Raw genomic sequence first — 21,157 nt, 5'->3', positions numbered from 1 at the left:
GGCCGGAAGGTTTCCGAAGCTGCTGTTGATGCAGAGATCGAGAGGTTCTCGTGAAAAGCTATAGAAGGTCGGAATTCCGACACTACATGCGTGTAGAGATCGAGTGGGTCACTCGTGATGTTGCAAGCCAGGTTTAGGAACTACAAAGGTTTTGTGAGTGTCTCTAAATTGGTTGTAATAAACTTTTTCTACAGTGGATTTCAGGTGGTGGCTTACACCCGGAGTGGTTTTAGAATTTGAAAGCATTCTTCAAATGAGTTTCCACTTCGTGACCAAATCCATGTGTTGATTATTTGTATGATTTGTGTCATCTTTTATTTGCTTCTTGCCATTAATTTTTATTAGTCCATAAAATTTGAACTGCACCTATTCACCCTCCTCTAGGTGTTGTATGGGATAGAACCACTGCTTTTTCAATTGGTATCAGAGCGGGTTCACTCCGCTAGGATTCAGTTCCTGAGTGTGTTCCTGCTATAGTGGTTCAAATGGATAAGTCTCAATCTCTCACATCACCACCATATTTTGATGGAAACAACTATGCTTATTGGAAAGTCCGAATGAGAGCGTTTCTAAAGTCTGTGGATGAACGACTGTGGGTTTCCATAACAAAAGGATGGAGAGAACCAGTTGTTATCATTGAGGGAGTTCAAACTCCCAAAAGTGTGGATAATTACTCTAGGGATGAAATAAGTGAGTGTGGTTGGAATAACAAAGGCCTGAATGCGATTTTCATGGCTGTGTCCCAGGAGGAGTTCAAGCGAATCTCCATGTGTGAAAATTGTAAACAAGCTTGGGACATTCTTGAGGTTACCCATGAAGGTACCAAGGCTGTTAAGAATTCTAAGTTTCAAATGCTGACCACGAGTTTTGAAGAACTTAGAATGAAAGATGATGAAACTTTTGATGCCTTCTATGCCAAACTCAATCATGTTGTCAATTCTAGTTTTAATTTAGGGGACAAAATCCCTGAGAATAGAATTGTGAGAAAAATTCTCAGATCTCTTCTTGAGAGATTCCGTTCCAAAGTCACTGCCATTGAAGAGAGCAAAGATTTGGACAATATGAGAATTGAAGAGCTGGTGGGCTCTCTACAAACCTATGAGCATACTCTTCCTGTGGATAAGAAAAATAAGTCCATAGCCCTCAACACTATCAATGAGTCATCTGATGAGTCGTCCGATGAGTTGGCTATGAGTGACAAAGAAGTAGCCTTTTATGCTAAAAAATTCATAAAAATGTTTGTATCTAGAAATAGAAAGAACTGGAGAGATAAGAAGAAAAGGTTTGAGAGAGTTAATAGAAATTCCAGTTCAGGAAATAAGGAAATGAGATCTAAGAAATATACGAGAGCCACCAAAGACAGGGTACAATCTGATATTCAGTGTCATGAATGTCATGGTTTTGGGCACATTCGCTTTGAGTGTGCAAATTACAAAAAGGCCATAGAGAAAGCAAATGGTGCTTCTTTAAGTGATAATAATTCTAAGAGTCCCTCTCCAAAGAAAAATCGCAACTGCATGGCATTCACTTCTTCTGTTTGTGGCCAAAGTCACAGAAGTGGATCAACGTCTGAAAATGAGAGTGTATCCGGAAGTGAATCCGGGGATGATGATGAGTTGGAAGAAATCTATGAGAAGTTGTACAAAGAATGTGTAAAATTGAGGAAACTCAATAAAGCACATATTGAGAATATAGATATTTGCAAAAGTGAAAATGAGGATCTCCAAGGTAAATTGAATGAAGCCATTTGTCTAACCGATCAGTTGCAAAAGAGGAATGTGTCACTCGAGAATAAAATGAAAATGTAGGAAAGTGAGTTGATTTTGTTAAACGATAAGTTAAAAAATTTGTCTACTGGGAAACAAAAGCTTGACAAAATCCTAAACTCAGGAAATTCCTTTGGTGACAAGAGAGGTATAGGATATATTGAAAGGAAATCTGATGTGGCTTCAACTTCAAAAACCCCATGCAAAAAGGTAGGAAAAATAATGTTTGTTCCTGCATCGAATGAGAATGGCAAAGCACAACTTTTGAAAAAGGGTAAGAAACCCCTACATGTGCAAAAGCCTGTCCCACCTCCCAAGAGACAAGGAGCTCGCAACACAAGCCCTATATGTCATCATTGTGGGAAGGTTGGTCACGTTAGACCAGATTGCTTCAAGTTAAAAAATCATTATGATCATGCTCCTACTTTCTCTAAAAGTAGGATTGTCTATCCTTCTAAAAAGAGTAAGAAGTTCTTGAATGCTTCTAGGTATGTCTCACCCTTCATGAGACATGAAGTTCACAAGGCAAACCACGTTTGTCACAATTGTGGTAAGATTGGTCACATTCGACCAAACTGTTTTGAGCTTAGGGACCATCCTAAGAGAATTGAAAAGCCCTACTCAAGAAAAGGGTATCAAAACTTGTGGAACCAAGTCATGGTCTTGATCAAACAAAATGAGATTATCAATGTGAAGTTAGACCAATTGACTACTAGCCAGAAGGTTGACAAGGTGAATCATCCAAAAGTGAGACAAGTGTGGATGAGAAAGGGGGAGGAGCAGACCAGACATGGTATAGACTGATGGTCATGCATTCACGCATTTTTTTTTTTTTTTGTGTATAGTTCTTCTTCATTTTTTTTTTGTTTTGTTAAAAGCATGTTGTGTGTGTTCCTTAAAAATCATGAATAATGTTTTGCACTTGCGTGGGATAAAGAGTGTTAGTGATGTCAATTCTAAAAATTTTAGGTACTTATATCTTTTGAAAATTGTATCATGTACCGTTATAAGTTACAAAGGTTTAAAACATATGTACTATTTGTAAGTTGTGACCTGCATCACACACTACACTTCCAGCTCAAACAATTGTTGTTTTGCCACCTATGAGTTCTTGGGGAGGCAATCAAAGATGTAAGGGAGCTCTACGTGTATACAGAATTGACCACGAGCTAGATGACCTCATGATTATATATCAAAATTCCTCCTATGAAAATTCTCTATCAAAAATAAAAAATAAAAAATAAAAAATAAAAAAAAAGAGGAAGAGGAAGAAGAAAAAGAAAAAGGGGTCATATTACTCAATAGGTCAATCCTAATGCATGAATTCAAACAGAACTATTTAGGTCCTAGCAGCATTAGGTTTTACTTTCTGTATTGTGGAAAGGCTCCCCATGCACTTATGGTTTCTTGTTTTAGCCTAACCCCACTCACATATCTTGGTTGAAACTTCTTGATTGAGTTAGGACTCACAAAACACGCATGTTCATCTTACCTGTGATACTCTGTTTTTACTACTTGCGTAAATTGTGATAATATGATGCTCTTTTACATTTGATGTGTTTTTCAAGCTTCAAAATTGACTTCATTAATGCTTGAATCACTGAATGAAAAATTTGAGTATTGAGAATTTTGGGATTCCGCTCGAGCGAACTTAACTGCCGCTCGAGCGAAATCGCTTTAAAAAGCCCCACGTGCCTTCTTTTTCCCCAGCCTGTTATTTTCCTCTCTGCGCCGTTTCTTCTTCCCCCTTCGTGCGCGACGCTTCCCTCTTCTCTTTTCGTGGGTTTTCACTTGATTTCTCTCAAGAAATCCCTTTCTAATCACGATAAGTCTCTAATCTTTGTTTCTTATCAATCATTTTCGGTTTTTATTTTGAATTTCTTCATGCATTTCCATACACATGCATTTCGGTAATTAGGGCTTTAGATTTGGGGATTCCGAAATGGAGCATTTTTGTTGGTTTGTTTGGTGTTTGGTTGGACCTCTTGGTTGTCCGTTTCTATTCTCTTTGTATTTAGGAGGTTTATAGAACCCCCAAGGGGTTTTTCATTTGGTTTGTACTTGGATGCACTCCAAGTGCTCGGTGAAATGCATCAATGAAGTTTGATTTCCTATTTTCATCATGCATTGGTATTGCATTGTTCCCATGGTCATTTTTGTCTATTCTAGTGTTGGGATAGTGTTTGGCATTGAGGCTTGGGACCTCCATTGGGTTTAAAACCCAATCTTGGCTCAGTTGAGTTTGAAGTGCTCAAAAATGCAAACTTGGTTGTTATATTGTGTTAGTGGGCATGTGCATTGTGCATTTTGTCATAGTTTTAGCAACATTACATAAGTTTGGCTTGGTTCACAATTAGGCATGTGCATTCATCAAGCTTTGGGCATTTCACATTACCTTTAGCCTTGTCTAACGGTCATTGATTTTGTCCAGCTTCAGTCATGTCTCGAAGAGTTCGTTCACGCCAAAATCCTCCAGCCCCCGCTCAAGCACATTTTCGCAATCCTCGTGCAAGAGAACTCTACGCTCAAAATTTTTCCACTCGTTCTCTAATTGTCGAGCGGGAAGTTCTCATTGGTGAGTTTTCTGAGACTATTATCCCACACATTTTTGAGTCTCGCCAGTGGCTGGCCTTGACCACTGGTCATCCCACTCCTTCTATGGAGTTGGTTAAAGGAGTTTTACTCCAACATTCATGCCATCTCTGATGATGGCTCTTTTGATGTTAGTCTCCGGAACATTGTCTTCCGGGTGACTCCGGGCATGTTAGCGGACTTGCTAAATGCCCCGCGTGTGGCAAATCTAGGGTATCCCTATACACGGACTTCTCCTCCTAGCCCGACAGTCATTGTTGAGTGTCTAATTGATCCATTTTCTAGTTGGGATGGTAAGTCCGAATGCTCTCATTCGGACTTTCCAACAAGCATAGTTGTTTCCATCAAAATATGGTGGTGATGTGAGAGATTGAAACTTATCCATTTGAACCACTATAGCAGGAACACACTCAGGAACTGAATCCTAGCGGAGTGAACCCGCTCTGATACCAATTGAAAAAGCAGTGGTTCTATCCCATACAACACCTAGAGGGGGGTGAATAGGTGCAGTTCAAATTTTGTGGACTAATAAAAATTAATTGCAAGAAGCAAATAAAAGATGACACAAATCATACAAATAATCAATACATGGATTTGGTCACGAAGTGGAAACTCATTTGAAGAACGTCTTCAAATTCTAAAACCACTCCGGGTGTAAGCCACCACCTGAAATCCACTATAGAAAAAGTTTATTACAACCAATTTAGAGACACTCACAAAACCTTTGTAGTTCCTAAACTTGGCTTGCAACATCACGAGTGACCCACTCGATCTCTACACGCATGTAGTGTCGAAACTCCGACCTTCTATAGCTTTCCACGAGAACCTCTCGATCTCTGCATCAACAGCAGCTTCGGAAACCTTCCGGACAACAAAACGTCCACTTCAATGGACTTTGAATGAGATTTGATCTTGAGAGTAGTGTGGTGGATTTGTGTTTGTCCAAAAGAGATTCACAAGGTGAGGAATAGGTTTCTCTCTTTGGCTCTTGAAACACTTAGGGTTTTGCTCTATTTTTCCACACCATAGAACAGAAATGATCTATTCTATTTATAGTCCCAGCAAGTCACGGCGCTCAAAACATGAATTTTTAGGTTGTCTTGAACATTGGCTCGAGCGAGGTGTCGAGCGAAGGTCGAGCGCACGTTATCTTCTAAAACCGCTCGAGCGAGGTGTCGAGCGAAGGTAGAGCGCACGTCTCTGGATGAGTTCTGCTCGCGCGCAACATCGAGCGCACATCGAGCGAACCACTCTGGATGGATTCCGCTCGAGCGCCACGTCAAGCTCACCTCGAGCGAACCACTCTGTTTGAATTTCGCTCGAGCGCTGAGTCGTGCGCACATCGAGCGAACCACTCTGGATGGGTTCTGCTCGAGCGCCACGTCAAGCTCACCTCGAGCGAACCACTCTGCCTGGGTTCCGCTCGAGCGCTGCGTCGAGCACACATCGAGGGAACCACTCTGGAAGGTTCCGCTCGAGTGCCAGGTCGAGCGCCCATCAAGCGAACCTCTCTGGAAGGTTCCGCTCGAGCGCCAGTCGAGCGCCAGTCGAGCCATGTTGAGCACACTTCAATCTTTTTCAAGTACCAATGCATCAACACTTGTTACAACTCAACTTTACATAGGCTTTCACAAGAATATGCCAATTAACTCATTTTTCCCTCAACAGTTTGAAAAGACCCCATCGTAAAGCCATCATGACCTGGTGCTTTATCCTTTACCAGCTTTCGAACCACATCCAATACCTCCACCTCCTCAAAAGATCTTTCCAACCAGGATGATGTCTATGGTTCTATGAACTCAAAACCAAGTCCATCTAGTTTGGGCCTCCAGCCCTCATTTTTTGTAAATAGATGATCATAGAAATTCACCACATGTTCCCGGATCACAGTGGCCTCAGTGCAATCACTATCGTTGATTTTCAGCATCTCAATAGAGTTAGTTCTCCGATGAGAGTTAGCCACTTTATGGAAGAATTTTGTGCTTCAATCCCCGTCCTTCAACCAAAGAGCTCTTGACTTCTGTTGCCAAGAGATCTCTTCTAAAGTTAAAACCCTTTCCAACTTTGATGGCAGCGCTGTCTTACATGAAGCTTCCTCTGGGGTAAGAGCCCTATCCTCAATAATCCTTTCAAGATTCTGTAACTCCTCCATTAGAGATTTCTTTTGCTCCCCTATATTTCCCAACGATTGGAAATTCCAAATCTTTAAATCTTCCTTTAACGCTTTCAGTTTGCCTGCAAGAATATAAGAGGGGTACCATAAAACTGATAAGAAGACCACCAATGCCTTACCATCTCCACGAAGTCATCGCTTTTAAGCCACATGTTTTCGAACTTGAAATAACGACGACCTCCTTGAATACTACCTCCATCTAATAATATGGGAAAATGATCCAAGCATAGGCGTGGCAGTCGCTTCTGACATACCTCCGGATAATGGCTTTCCCAGTCCGACAATATTAAAAATCTATCCAAAAGGGACCAAGTTTGACTGTTAGACCATGTGAAGAGACCGCCAACTAGAGGGAGTTCAACTAGATTAGGTAAAAAATGCACTCTGAAAATTCAACCATGGCTGGATGTAATCGAGTGCTTCCAGATCTTCCACTAGAGAACCTTACTACATTAAAATCTCCTCCTATGAAACAAGGAAGTTCCCACCCACTACAGATAACAGCCAGTTCATCCCACAAACAACTTCTAATATTGTCAGCATTTGGTCCATAAACACCTGCAAAAGCCCACAAGAAATTATCTTCTACCATCTTAAAAGAGCAAGCCACTATAAATTCCCCTACAAACTCCTCCATCTTCTCCACAACCCTTTTATCCCACATCACCAAAATACCGTCCGATGCCCCCTTAGAAGCAAGATAGGCCCAATCTGCATACGGGCAACCCCACACATTTCTCACGAGTTTTCTGTTTACCAATTTCAGTTTGGTTTCTTGTAAACATACAATATCTGCTTTCCAATCCCGAAGAAGATTTTTTATGCGTAGCCGTTTATTAGCCTCGTTCAACCCGCGAACGTTCCAAGACACAATTTTTGGCTTCATAAAGACACAACCGACCCCTTCCCTTTGGACCTAACGCGGCTTGAGCTACCCTCATTCAACGACCAATTAAGCCTATTAAGCTCTCTTGAATCAGCTTTCTTGGACTGAGTATGACTCACCTCAATGGACATGAGGAGGGCCATAAACTGTTGTTCATATCCCACACATTTCATACCCACAACCTGTTGGATGTCCTTTACCATTTGGAATACCCACTCAGAGAACTCAAAAGTCATTCGGTAACGAACAGTACAATGGAAAAGGCTCCCTTACTACTGCGTCTCCCTCCCCCCCAAACAGATTGTTTCCTTTGCATTCTACTACAGTGCCCACTTTGTCCACTGCATGAGAATCCGAGAAGTCCACATTAACCTCCAAGAGTCCCTGCGATAACCTCCCAGCTTTATCTTCCAAGAAAACCCCCCTCCTTATTTCCCCTTCTTCCGATAATACCTCCAGATGGTCATCGTAGGTAGAACAAAGACCCAACTAAAGAAATGAGGGTTCTAAGTTATGGATCGGCGATTTCTGGGAGTCAACTTCTTGAAAGCTACAAAACGTAGACGGAATTTGCGATTTCTCCTCCTCACGCGACGGTAGAATTTGATCTACCACCCTAGCCAGTGTTACCTGAGTCGAGACCGTGTTGGCGACCACCGTCGGACATGTCTGTAAAGGTCCCACAGCCAAAAGAGGAAGAGTTCCCTCGATTTGGCTTCGAACCAGACCCTCACACTCTGGAAGAGGACCCATTGGCATAGTTGCCGTTGCTGATGGAGCGACGGCCTGCGGCAAGACCATCGGCGCGATCACTTGCGGCAAGACCACTTGAGGCCTCATCGGCGATATTGATTTGGGCCCACGGGCCAACGGGTCAGCAGCAGCCTTTGGAAATCTCCCGACGAAGTCAACTGCTGGGTCGAGAATGACCTTGGGCTGAGGCCCATCTACTGGGCCCAAGGCCTGTCCCTTTCCTAAGCCCCTGTGAAGTTCCATATCCTACCCCAAAACGATGCGTTTCAGCCAACCAACTAAATCATTTAGTTTTCCCAAGCGTGTTTCGATAACAGCTAAGGCCCCTACAAAAGCTTCCTTATTCGGACCAACACCACCCCTGCCATTAACGTCGTTGCATTGACCCCTCTCCAAAGATGGAACACCACCAGACTTGGGCAATCTTGTCATCTCTGACCCCTTCGCAACCCAAGGCCCCTCATGTAGACGTACTAGTGCCTCCCTGAATGACAATGGAAGAACTCCATATGAAGGTTTCGCAGGTGCCGTCAAAACAACATCTCCTTTAACAGCGTCCTGCAACACCACCATTAGGTTCCTCCAGCCCATACCACCTCTGCCTTCAGGGATAAAGATGAAACTCCTTCTCCCACCATCTCCATACTCCACTAGAACCATGTAAGTCCCTCAAGCATTGGAGCAGCTTCAAGCAATATAGCCACTGTCCCCATCCCTATGAGCAAAGTAGAAGCCCCTATCTATAGCCTTTAGACCACCCTCCAGAGCTCTACAAAACCACCTAGCAGTCCCCACCCCCACTATCATATTTTTCACCCCTTTCCGCCCTTTCTCACTCAAAAATACATAACGCCCTTTCTCATGGAGGGCATTATCCAGTGCAACAATACACTATCAAACACCCATAGCCACCAACGTCAATGAAAAGGAAAACCGCAATATTCCTACGCCATTAACAGAAAGCTATCAACGAAGAAACACCAGCTGCGTGATATTTCGCATGTGTAAGGAGAAAAAACAAAACCTTAGATGCAATAGGCCACTCGCATGGGCAAAAACTAAAAGTCTTGATTACTAACCTGAGAATCCTGTGAATCTTCTTGCTTGGTAATCTGTAGGCGACCGAGAGCATTGAGTGATTGCAACTGCAAGCAGTACAACAAATTCATCAATTTCATATTGGAAGTTCTAGCAACCATACAAGGTAATGTCAAGAGTTAGAACCAAGGTATATTAAACATCTAAGATGACTACATTAATGTGTTTTATTTTTATCTTTCAATCTATTCCACACTAACAATTGATAGTGTGACATCATTTATTACTTTCAGTGGCATCAGATCCAAAAATACTAAACAATATGAACTCAAGCAAAAGCTGCAATACTCAAACAGTACCCATTCAGCATCCAAGACCACTAACTTGGGCCTTTTAGTTTATTCTAGATGGCAGAATATCAGCATCACACACATATCACTTTAATAGCAAGGGACCTCAAAAAAAATAATAATAACCATTCAAACCCAAGAGACAACTACAATAGTCAATCAATAAGCATATATATAGAGAGAGAGACAGCATTCTGGGCGGCTTTGTTTTTATCATGCGACAACATGTTTTGATATATTCATATGTTGCAGTTATATGAACCCACATAATTTATGCTGTTTCAGAACTTTTTCCAATGAACAGCACCTTGAAGGTTCTCGAGTTTTATGTTCACCACCTATTGCCAGCTTGGGAGTGATTCTGAGAGGAGTTGATATTATCCAAATGATTACGGCTACAGGTTAGGTACCCCATATCTCTATACTTGTGTATTACTTCGGTGCAGCTTTTGAATGTCGTTACAGCTTCATTTATTGCACCTCTAAATCTAGCAATGCTTCTAACTTTTAACTTTTATGGAACTTAAATCCGTTTCTAGATTAGTGGCAGCATTAGCATTTCTGTTTGTGAATCCACCATTCTTGGATATAAAATGGACCTCACCAGAAAGGTAATTTAATCTGGATGAGGAGGTAATCATATAAAGGGCATATATATATACATATATATATATATATATATATATACACGCGCGCGCGTACACATACATTTATACACCTATAAAGCTTATAAACCACAGATGTTCCCATCATATTATCTGGTTCGATGGGAGTCATTACCTTGTCTACCTTGTATAAAGCAGAACCAATATGCAAAAATACAAATATATATGAATATTAACCGATAAGAAGAATATAATGAAATCATTCTAAATAAGAGTTTCAGTAGTCAAGATTAAAAAGTTGCCATCAAATACAGCTTCTGGCTGCTAATCAAGAACAAGGAAAAAAAAAAAAAAAAGAGGAGAATCTTGAAAACCAAAACAGAATTTCCATGAATCTCAGAAAAAGTATAGAGAAACTGACCAGTATGATCAATGCCACACGAGCATCCTTCCTTGTTTCTCCAGGTGCACCATAACTCCTCAAGTTGCCTTTCTGTTTACTTAGTTTATCTAAAACTCGCCTTGCTATCCTATCATGAAAACAGAGCAGCATGACTAATCAATCTGTAAGAATCAACATAGCAGGAGGGAATCTAGGGAAAAAGATATGAGCAAATTTACAAGATTTGGCAACATGCTGATTTTTTCAAAAAGAAAAAAAGAGTGACGCATGCTGGAAACTTACATCACAGTCAAAAATAGCAGTATTTTTTCAGGAACTCGCTGGCATACGCAAGTGAAGAATAAACAGCTTATGATATCAAAAGTACAGTCTCTCCATAGATAGTGACGTTTTTGTACTAGAAGATATATAATTGACTTCTTGAAGAGACTGTAAATTTTAAAGCTGGGACTTGGGGCACAGGTTGCTCATCCTAAAGCAAAAATGTTTAAATTAAAAAATTATGGTTTTGACATGTGGAAATTATTGGAAAGTCTTGAAATAAAGTTAAAGAAACTCTCACTCTTGGTCATCTATGAATGGAGCAGATTTACCAACGCCAAGATGTCAAATATCAAAGAAAAGGGGTGCAAAATTGCAAATCACGTGCATTTACGTTGGATTGCTTATCCCATAGATTGCAAATTCTAATTCCATGAGATTCTCGAGCTCAAGTGCTAAAACAAATGCATCAATTTCAAAAAGCTTGAAAACTTACACAATCCTATCAAAAAATTAGGCAAAAAATACTACATTGCAAGGTATGTAAGCACTATAGAAGTTATCTTTTTTCCCATTTCCCGCTTCCTTTTGCTGACTTTGTACCAAATTGTTGGTCCTCTATTCCTTTTTAGGATGTCCAAAAATATTTTCCACTCAAGAAAGTCAATGGAAATAACTTTAATAATTTTCATAATTTCACTTTGACTCAATTAAAAAATGAACATGCCTTTTTTCATTCGCTTTATTTAAGTTCAAATAAGGAGGGTAGCTTTGGAAAATTGTACCCTTTTCTTTTAAATATGATACAATTAATGACATACCTTAGATTTTCTAAACATGACAAACAATATGGGACAGAGGAATAGGTATTGATGAAATTAACAACATTAGCATGTTTTTCCCCTTCTTGAGTTAACATGTTATCAAACAGAACTGAGGTTGTGTTGTTTAAATCCCATATAAAGAATGAAACTGCGGCAAGTGTTTTTCTCTTTAAGTACCAATTTCATATTTTCAAACGACATGGAGAATGAATATCTTATATAATTTTTCTAATTTAGTACAAAGCCTTCTCTCTCCCTCTCTCTCACTATTATGAACATCACGAGAATCAATCCCCTTCTGTTTTCTCTATTACACATAATTAAAACACCAATAAGAAGTAAACTTCATGGTAATAGGCAGTGAAGCCTTTAGCAGGAAAAATGAAGAAGTTTGAAAAGAATAGTAGTAATCATGGTACTATTAAAACAATTCAAAGAACGAATAGCAGCTTAACTTTGATACCACCCTAACCTGAGATATACTTATATAGTGGGAAAAGAACACAAACCTTATCGAATTATCTAAAAGATCCTTTGCCTTTTCAAGCTCCTCGCTCGCTCCAGAAATACCCAATTTCCTCAATTGGTTGGAATTAAGCATTGCCACTCTAGCAATGTGAAGCATGTTGGCACCAATCTGCCGATGGAGGAAGAGAGAAAGCCTCATTCAAGAGGTATGATATATTTTCCTCGTAGCATTTGTATTATCAACAAACAGGAGAAAAAAAAGAATAGGCAGTGGTTCAAATAATAACTAAATGAAACAAATGAGTTTAGGCATCAGCTTGGATATCAACATAAAAAGAAAATCACCAAACTGCTGAATTTCATATAATCATCGAGACATTCACATTAAAGAGGTCAACGTTAGTTAAATTTTACATGTGGGAACTTAAGTAATAGTCAAAAGAAATCAGAGTTGGTCATCATATAGAACCCAAAGCAAATGCTGTCAAAGAGTTTATGGAGTCATTTCCAACTTTATGCATAGCAACCACCAGCAAGAGCAAAACCAGACATAGAGTGATGCAAATTGCTGGCAGAAATTAGCAGAAGGAACAATGTAGAGAATCTGCTGGTTATGAACATAGAAAAGTGAAACATTTTTGTTAGTAAAATTGAAATGTAGTCATTCCAGTAAGTACAAACTCAAACTTGGTTTTTTCAACCATAAGTGTACAAAACTCCTTGAAACTCTCAAAACAACAAAATAAATCTCAATGCTATATTTTAAGGAAAATGCTAGTTTAAAATATTAGGTATAACAGATCCACCTTCTCTTCAGTGAGATCAGTTATCACTGTTATTGTTAACTGGCAAAACTAAGTTGGGTTTTATGAAAATACATTCCACTTTGGAAGCTTGATCATTTTGATTGTAAAACAATCAAGTAATCATGGTATTAAAATTCAGTCTCTCTACACTGACCGCATTTCTCCCACTTTCTTCCTCACAACCCCACTTCTCTCTCTATACCTCTTAAAATTGCACAATTGGTCACAGCTAGCAGGCACATAATGCCAGCTCTCTGCTCATGAAAAACAATCGTAAAGCTTGATAATTTTCTAAACTTGTACAATTAACAAATTGTAACAAATTCCCATTAAGTAAACAAAATTTGCATCATTCCTTTGCACAAAAATCGGTATATTTGTGTCTTGATACCAGGTTGTTTTAACACGTGGTTGCATATATTTTTCCCCCGATAGATTTGATTCATCATTTATAGCCTTATCTTGCCATTTACATAAGTCTTATCTTCTTCTTTTTCAATTTTTTTTGTGGAACCAGATGCATTGCGGAACATTTCTGGAAAGTGTTCATCCTTTTTATTAAACAAGAATCATTCTTGAAACATGGCAAGAAGTGAGGAGATATAGATAAAGTGGATCCACAACAAATATATAAATAAATGCAAAGACGTGTATTGTTTCTTTATTTAGGACTAATAATTAAAGACGACCTTGTCTATACATCAAGAAAGAAAACTATAGATACAATGACAAGAAGTCTATAAATCACTTAAATTGTGCAAATTACAAAAATCCAAGTTTGACAACATATTATATGAACTCAAGCTGTAAAAACAGCAGACCTGAATATGGTCTTCTGAAAGTAATGTTTTACGGGCATCTAGACACCTACAAGGATAAGAAACTTGTATCATTTGGAATCATCAGGAAATTACTGTTTTTGATAGTTATGTACTTAACTATTGACCTTTCAAGTAGCTCCCATGCTTCCTTTAAGTTCCCAACAGATTGTAGGGTCAGGGCCAGCCCTTCAGCTGCAACAATAGTGTCCAACGAATTCCATCCCTGTCTTACATGAACAATAACAAGGTTAAAAATTATCAAAACAAGTAAAGTTAGAATAGGCTTAAAACTCGTACACGCATACTCACACGTGTATATTTAAATACAAAAATATCTATATATACGCACCCATGGATGAAAAGATACATATGTAGAATGCAGCTATTTGTGCTTTGACACAAACCAACTTCACACAGGCATGAAAGGTTATAACACAATTTTCCACTAAAAGATACCTCATCCCATTGTATGAAGTAGTTGAAGGCACCAGTAATCAAAATGATAGGGCTATGGAAGGAACTTAAGAATCATTGCTTAAATATAATCATTATTGTTGTGATCACAATAGCTTGCTCCTTTCTTTCTGTGTGTATCCTATTTATCTCTCATGTACCAGGGGTATGCCCTTTTGTTTTTCTATAGAATCTTATTACTAATAAAAAAAAAAAAAAAGAGAGAGATCTCCAGCAAAACATCAACCGAGGCACACAGCATCAACAAGACAAAATATAGCATATTTAGGAGGAAAAGAAAATAAATTAAACCTTTGATAATTCCATTATGTGCAGAATCTTTCTCTGCACATTCTCAGCCTCTGCAGGATGATTAGACTTCAGATATACCTAAATACAAAAAAAATAAAAATTCATAACACATAAATAGACTTCTGCAGAAGATTGAGAAGTAAAGAAACCAAACAAGGTGGAGAGTATAAACTGGATGAAAACAAGTTTCACATGGGTGTAAAATAAAAAAGCACAAACGATTATAGTAAGGCAAGGGATTGGTTTGTTTCTAGAAACATCCAAGAGGCTAATACTAGTGCACACAGAACGAATACAAAAGGTTCACCACAGAATTTTTATTTATTTTTACAAGTACAAAAGGTTCCACCTCGGAATTACAACGTAATATTTAATTATCACTTATAACAGAGTAGAAATAGGAATACTGCCAAAGGCAAGTATCCGTTCATACAAAAGATATCAGAAATAAAATTTTAAGCTCAAATATAGGTATCTCAACATGTTTAATCATGATCGTTCCTCTTTCACCAAATCGTCAACATAAGCCAAAAGGGGACTGCATTCTATATGAAGAAAAACACACCTTTCCAACTGATACAGACCTGAACCAATTGAACCCCAACTCCCCCTACATTTGCACATGAAACATCAATAAAGCATAAATTGTATCATCTTTATCCTCAGTTTTTTTTTATAAGCGCATCTTTATCCTCAGGTATCAAGGGCAAATCTGGAGCAGCTCCATTATGGCACCATTCCTACGCCCATTCACCAAGCCATATCCCTACCAAATACTCAACAAAACCAGAAAACCTCTCCCAATCAGCCTTAATGCATTGCCAATGACTACCCAAAATGCCTTCTCACTAGTTAAGACATCCAATGAATCACACTGCATATAAATTGTCTGATATTGTTAAATTCTTATAGGAATAGGACTATAATATTAAAAACCATAAGGATTAGAAACTGACTAGTAGAATGAAGTTAAAGGCCATAAGAAACCAGCAAGAAGACAACCAAAACCATCTCCGAGCAAATTAATCCATGAATGACTTTCTATGTCCAGAAAATCGAGACCCTGGCTCTGGAAAACAGTTGTCATAAAACAAAACCACCAGCTTACAAGTAAAATTAAATAAACCTAGATTGTACTTAGACTAGACCAATCTACAGAGGATCCCAACAACCTTACATCTCAAGGTGCCTCAATCTAGGAGTTAAAATGTGCCTGTAAGAAACCAATTCTCCTGAATTCCCAACAAAATTATCATATGCACATTCTTAAACCCTTCATGAGACAACAATTAAACCCCACCTTCAATTGATAGTTTCAATGTGATAGATACAACATCCTCTAATATTTATATTCGTCACTTAACATCACAAACACTCTGTCTCAAATAAGACATCTTTGGTCCAAATAACATGAATAATAATGAACAATAATAAGAATAATATCTTCCTCGAATGCTCTTTAATGCATGTTAGAGGTAGACGCAGCTTCTAATGAAACTTTACTTTTTAAAAAGATAAAAGTAATATAAGAAATTGGAGAATTGTGTTTTTTAATGTTCGATAGTGGACACTTATTTGGACATCTTGGGAGGAAGACATTATTTTTGGGAGGCAGGGAATATTATCTAATACAGTTAGTTTCATGTACAGAAGAGATCTACAATAGGTCTGTACGTCTGTCCAAAAAGTCACAAGAATGAAGGTGAGGACAACCTGAGACAGATACCGCAATCTCTTGAGACATATCAAAGATTCCCCTTGGCCACCTTCCTACATGATCAAACAAAACTTCATAGTAAGAATGAGAGAAGTGAATCCGAAACAGAAAATGCCCATGATTACTGCTAGTTTCAAGAAACATAATGATGCACCTCCAGTATCCTTATGGAATTCTGAATCAGAGCCTCAGAATCCTTCTCTTTTCCTTGAAGATATAGTACCTGTACTTAAAATTACATTGCATTCATGTCACTCATATACACTTAAAACATACATTAAAGAAGAAAAGATTAACAAAATAAAAATGTACAGGAAACCAGAAGCTACGGGTTTAGATTTAAGGTCAACATGGCATGAAAATGAAATATTTCATTTTGTTTACCATGCACCTTTGATCCCATAATTGTAATTAAAGAATCACTTATAACTAGACCCATAACTCAATGTCAGCAAGATATGGTTTGTTTGTTTCCTGGCTCCATATGCTAAACAAGTCTGTGTGTTGGGGACAACACCTGAGAGAATGGATTAGAAAATCCCAAATTGATTTGGTTTCATTTGTGCAGATGCTTTAACGAACTTGTTCAAACTAAATTTACTTAGAAAGTAAGCAAAATAATAAGACAGTAGCACGCCTTCGTAAAAAGCCTTTTTTTAAGTGTGGAGAGCCTTATTTTGGAGCAAATTGTTTTAAAATGTATCGACGCAACTGAATATAGTGAGAAACATGGGCATAATAAGTTCAATAATTATATGGACTTATTAAAAAAATAGTTCAATAACTATATGGCTGTATCATCTTCTACACAATAGGATGGTCTCATGCTTCACCCCCAAGGATCCAATGTACAGTAAGCATATAATTAAAAGGATTTTTGGCAAATCCTTCAAAAAGTTCTCGTCAGACATGGTATTCAAATTTATTTACTCAACCAGTAGACTTATTAAACATACCAAAACTGCATACACGAAATTTTGAAGTCACATACCCTCAACATCTATCATTACCTTGAATCTAAGGCAACCAAAATATCAAAATAGACAGTATATGTGGAAAAGGATAATAACTGCATTGAAATCTATCAACTTGGATCCCTCTCTTACAGCAGAGAACATCATAGCAGCGAAATGAACGTAACTTGATAATTTTATTTATCTGTTAAAAAGTATAACATAAGACTCCAATAGAAGCAACAGTATGACCCAAAGCTTTAAAATGTACCGTTCCAAGATGATACATAGTATCTGAATAGTCTGCATGGTCATGTCCCAGAACACGCCCCTGTATCTGAATGATTATAAGGTTATATTGAGATGACATGTTAACCATGAGCCTAAAACACTAACAATATATATGGGAAAAACAGAATAGGAATTTGATGAGGAAAAAAGACTTTAAGTTGCAATTGTCACAGAATATATTTATGATTCATACCTTTAGAGCACGCTGTTGAGAGAAACATCACACGACCAAAGAAAAACAGCAGCACAAGTTGTCAGTAAAAAACAATACTAAATCTTAGCAGTCATAAATGAAAACATTATAAATGTATCTGTTTGAGAGATTACGTGGGTGGCATTTCAGAAACATATGCATGGGAAAAATAAATTAACATAAATATCCAATAAATGTGCAGGATAACTAAATCAGAGCAGTCAACTTTGTAAACCAAAAGAAAGACTGCCACAAAATGCATAAATTCAATGCAAATCTCCCAAAAGATCTGAACCTGTGATGATTGTAATTATTTCATTACCTCATAGCAGACATGAGCTTCGTCCAGCTTCCGCTGCACCAGATAAAACTGCCCAAGGTTACGAAAAGCAGCTCCCACACTATATCAATGATAACAGGTTCAGTGCTCAGCTGAGCATTCAATGATGCAACATATTGAACAAGATAATAGTTTTATTATCTAGCATATCTGGGTAAATACTGTTGATCAGAGAGAAGGTACTGTCAAACTGCATTCATGGGCATTGAAGCAATGTAGATGAAAAAAGCCACAACTATACATTATTCGCATTATTACACGTGTAACTACATTCGTGCATGCATACATAGATATATGAGGGTAACTCGTATCACTTTTATGAACCTAACTGCCTATCGAATGAAACTCAACATAAAAACACGAGCACAAGCAGCTAACTGCCCTAGTAATCTCATGGATATGACAAACCTAGAATCGTAAGGCAGAGATTTAAATACTTGACCTGAAATCATTAGGATCAATTAAAAAAAGTAGAAATAACAATGGCATTGCCTAGAATAGTGACACCCAAAGTTCAATTTTGAGCTCTATACATAAAGGACCTGTGGTGGTTTAGGAATACTGATGATACCACTTTGCACTCAGTAATATTCTGGTCCATCTAATTAATTTTAATAAAATGCATAGTCACACAATTGGCCTTTTTGAATTAAAAAGAGAATCCTTCATTACAATCAAAGTAACAATGATGTGGATTATTCCATAATCAAAGTGGTTTGTGTAGACCATGAAATTAGAACATAGTCAACTCAATTTCATACTCTTCGTAGAGGACAGTTCCGCTAAGTACAAAACCCAGCAAATCTACATCCTTTTCCTCCATTATGCATTCCCTGTACATCCTTTTTCAGTAAGTGATAATCGTAAATGCAACCAAGGCATACCGAATATCCTCAGAACCAAATGATTCCTCCAGTATCTTTATGGCCTCCAAATACAATGGTTCTGCTTTAACAAATTCCTTCTTAACTCTGTACAGCTCTGCCTGAAACAATGACAAAGAACAGTGACTTTTTGTCAAAGAGGCCCACCAAAGTTGTCTCCAGATGCATTCCTCGCAACTTCTACTATTTTACATATCTATAACCAAGGAAACACAACCAGATGAATTGAAGCATCTCAATAGCAAACCCACCAGATTGTTGCATGCAGATGCAACATGAGGATCCGTCTCCCCAAAACCTTCTTTAGCTTCTTGTAGAGCAGAAAAAAAGTACCTTTCAGCTTCATCTAGCTTTCCCTAATGAATATGAACCAAACAAATAAACAAACAAAATCACGGGATTGTCCACCAAACCACATTGAATAGCAAACAAAATATTGTAAATAGATTAAATTATATGTTCAATACCTAATCAAATACTTTGTCAGTTTAGCCCTGGCATTTTCTGAAATGATTCAGTTTAGCCTTTTGGCATTATGACACACATGGTATGATGAAAATATAAACGTTTGATGACAGAAAAATAACAATTGGACACCATTCAATTTAAACCCTTAAAATATATGCAGACTTCTGAGTACCAAACCAACCCTCCAAACTTTTAAAAATCATTTTGTTGACCCCAAGTTTCAAGCATCATATAATTTCGTAGCTGCTTATGGATTTTGATGACAACAAACAACTCAAACATAAAGACGTCTCAAGTTGATTGCATCATAAAGGCATCAACAAATCAATGCACAAGTCTACCAATGAAGCTCTAAGAATATCTTTTTGTACATCTCTTACTAATTTGAAAAAGTTTTGAGGCTCAAAAATATCTTTTAAGAACTCACAAAAATCAATTTGCATTCTTTTTCACATGTGCATGATATGTTTGAAAATTTGAAAGATGATTGATTGTCCTTTTCACATGTGCAAGACATAATCGAAAGTCTGAAATTTGAAAATGATTGATCGTCCTTTTCAACATGTGCATGATATGTTTGAAAGTTTAAAACTTGAAAAATTGAGAAATGATTGATTGAACTTTTCACACGTGCATGATATGTTGGAAAGTTAAGTAATTGATTTTTTTTTTTTTCACGTGTATGATACATTTTGTTGAACCAAGGTTTCAAGCATCATACAATTATATATCTACATATGGACTTTGATGATAACAAACAAGTTTAAGTATAAATGAGTCTAAAGCTCAAGTTGTACACATAATTGAGCCAAGCACATTAACGTATCAAGCATGAGCAAGAAAGGGAACAAGCTTACAAATAAAGCCCTTCGAGTAAATTTTGTACATCTCTTTCAAAATTCGAAAAAGGGTTAAGGCTCAAAAAGAATCTTTTCTCATAAAGCATCAAGTTTCATTTTCCACATGTGCATGATATATTTGAAAACTAAAAGTTTGAATTTTGAATTTTTGAAAAATGATGACTGTCATCTCTCACACGTACATTATAAGTTTGAAAATTTTGAAAAGTGATTTATGTTCCTTTTTACATATGCAGAAAATAGAAGATTTGGTTTGAAAATTTTGAAAAGTGAATGATGCTGTCTTTGACAATTGCAAAAAGGAGAAAATTTTATTTGAAATATTTGAAAAATGAGTGATGCTCCTTTTGACATTTGAATATTTTGAAATTTGAAAAGGAAGTCTCATACATCTATAAATAGCTCATTTGAGATCTTCAAAATGACGCACTACACATCAACTACAAGCTTTACAACATTCATTCATCAAAAGCTTTCAATCTCTCTTCTTTTCTCTTATGTACTGTTTTCATTTCACTCATTAAGGAGTGTACTCTGATAACCTATCCACTATCAGCTTTTGTATAAACAATTATAGGGTGTGTGTAACCCTTGTGAGTGTAGTAGGAGTTCTACACAGGGAATAGTTGAATCACCACTCGTAAGGTGATTGTCAGTGTAGAAGGTGTTCTACACGGATTCTTTGAAGCGGTATTACTCAAGTGTGTAATAAGTTTCTATCTTCACCTGAAAAAGGTTGAATAATAAATTTGAGAATCCTCAAGGGGTAGTTTGAGGCGATAACGTAGGCAGTGGGACTGAATCTCGTTAAAATACTGAGTTTGCATCTCTCTTGCCCTTATTCTTTTTATTTATTGTTGCTTAGTATTTTATTCACATTTTACATTGTGTAGTTGATTTATAATTGTTAATTTTTTAAAAAAACCCAATTCAGCCCCCT

The 21,157-nt window shown here is 37.6% G+C and overlaps 1 protein-coding gene across 7 annotated transcripts in view; it reads right to left on the bottom strand.

The window, feature by feature from the left end:
- Positions 1–21,157, bottom strand: part of LOC121248118 (kinesin light chain 3) — a 32,660-nt gene that overhangs the window by 7,806 nt on the left and 3,697 nt on the right. For 4 of the 7 annotated variants that reach the window (XR_005937396.1, XM_041146479.1, XM_041146477.1 and 1 more), the window contains exons 4-16: positions 19,141–19,245; positions 18,890–18,990; positions 17,988–18,066; positions 17,666–17,677; positions 17,453–17,518; positions 16,383–16,451; positions 16,225–16,281; positions 14,512–14,589; positions 13,872–13,969; positions 13,747–13,792; positions 12,161–12,288; positions 10,585–10,693; positions 9,250–9,315 (exon numbers count right to left, since the gene is read on the bottom strand). Coding sequence is in view for 6 of the 7 variants with exons in the window: in XM_041146479.1 (XP_041002413.1) it covers positions 9,250–9,315; positions 10,585–10,693; positions 12,161–12,288; positions 13,747–13,792; positions 13,872–13,969; positions 14,512–14,589; positions 16,225–16,281; positions 16,383–16,451; positions 17,453–17,518; positions 17,666–17,677; positions 17,988–18,066; positions 18,890–18,990; positions 19,141–19,245 (1,014 nt within the window). In the remaining variant the exon portion in view is untranslated. The remainder of the gene's footprint in view (positions 1–9,249; positions 9,316–10,584; positions 10,694–12,160; positions 12,289–13,746; positions 13,793–13,871; positions 13,970–14,511; positions 14,590–16,224; positions 16,282–16,382; positions 16,452–17,452; positions 17,519–17,665; positions 17,678–17,987; positions 18,067–18,889; positions 18,991–19,140; positions 19,246–21,157) is intronic. The other 3 variants (XM_041146480.1, XM_041146481.1, XM_041146478.1) reach the window with 1 other exon arrangement.

The sequence above is a fragment of the Juglans microcarpa x Juglans regia genome, chromosome 2D (genome assembly GCF_004785595.1).
Source record: "Juglans microcarpa x Juglans regia isolate MS1-56 chromosome 2D, Jm3101_v1.0, whole genome shotgun sequence".
Lineage (NCBI taxonomy): Eukaryota > Viridiplantae > Streptophyta > Magnoliopsida > Fagales > Juglandaceae > Juglans > Juglans microcarpa x Juglans regia.
The sequence above is the reverse complement of the archived record's forward strand: the minus strand, read 5'-3'. Positions and strand labels throughout refer to the sequence as shown.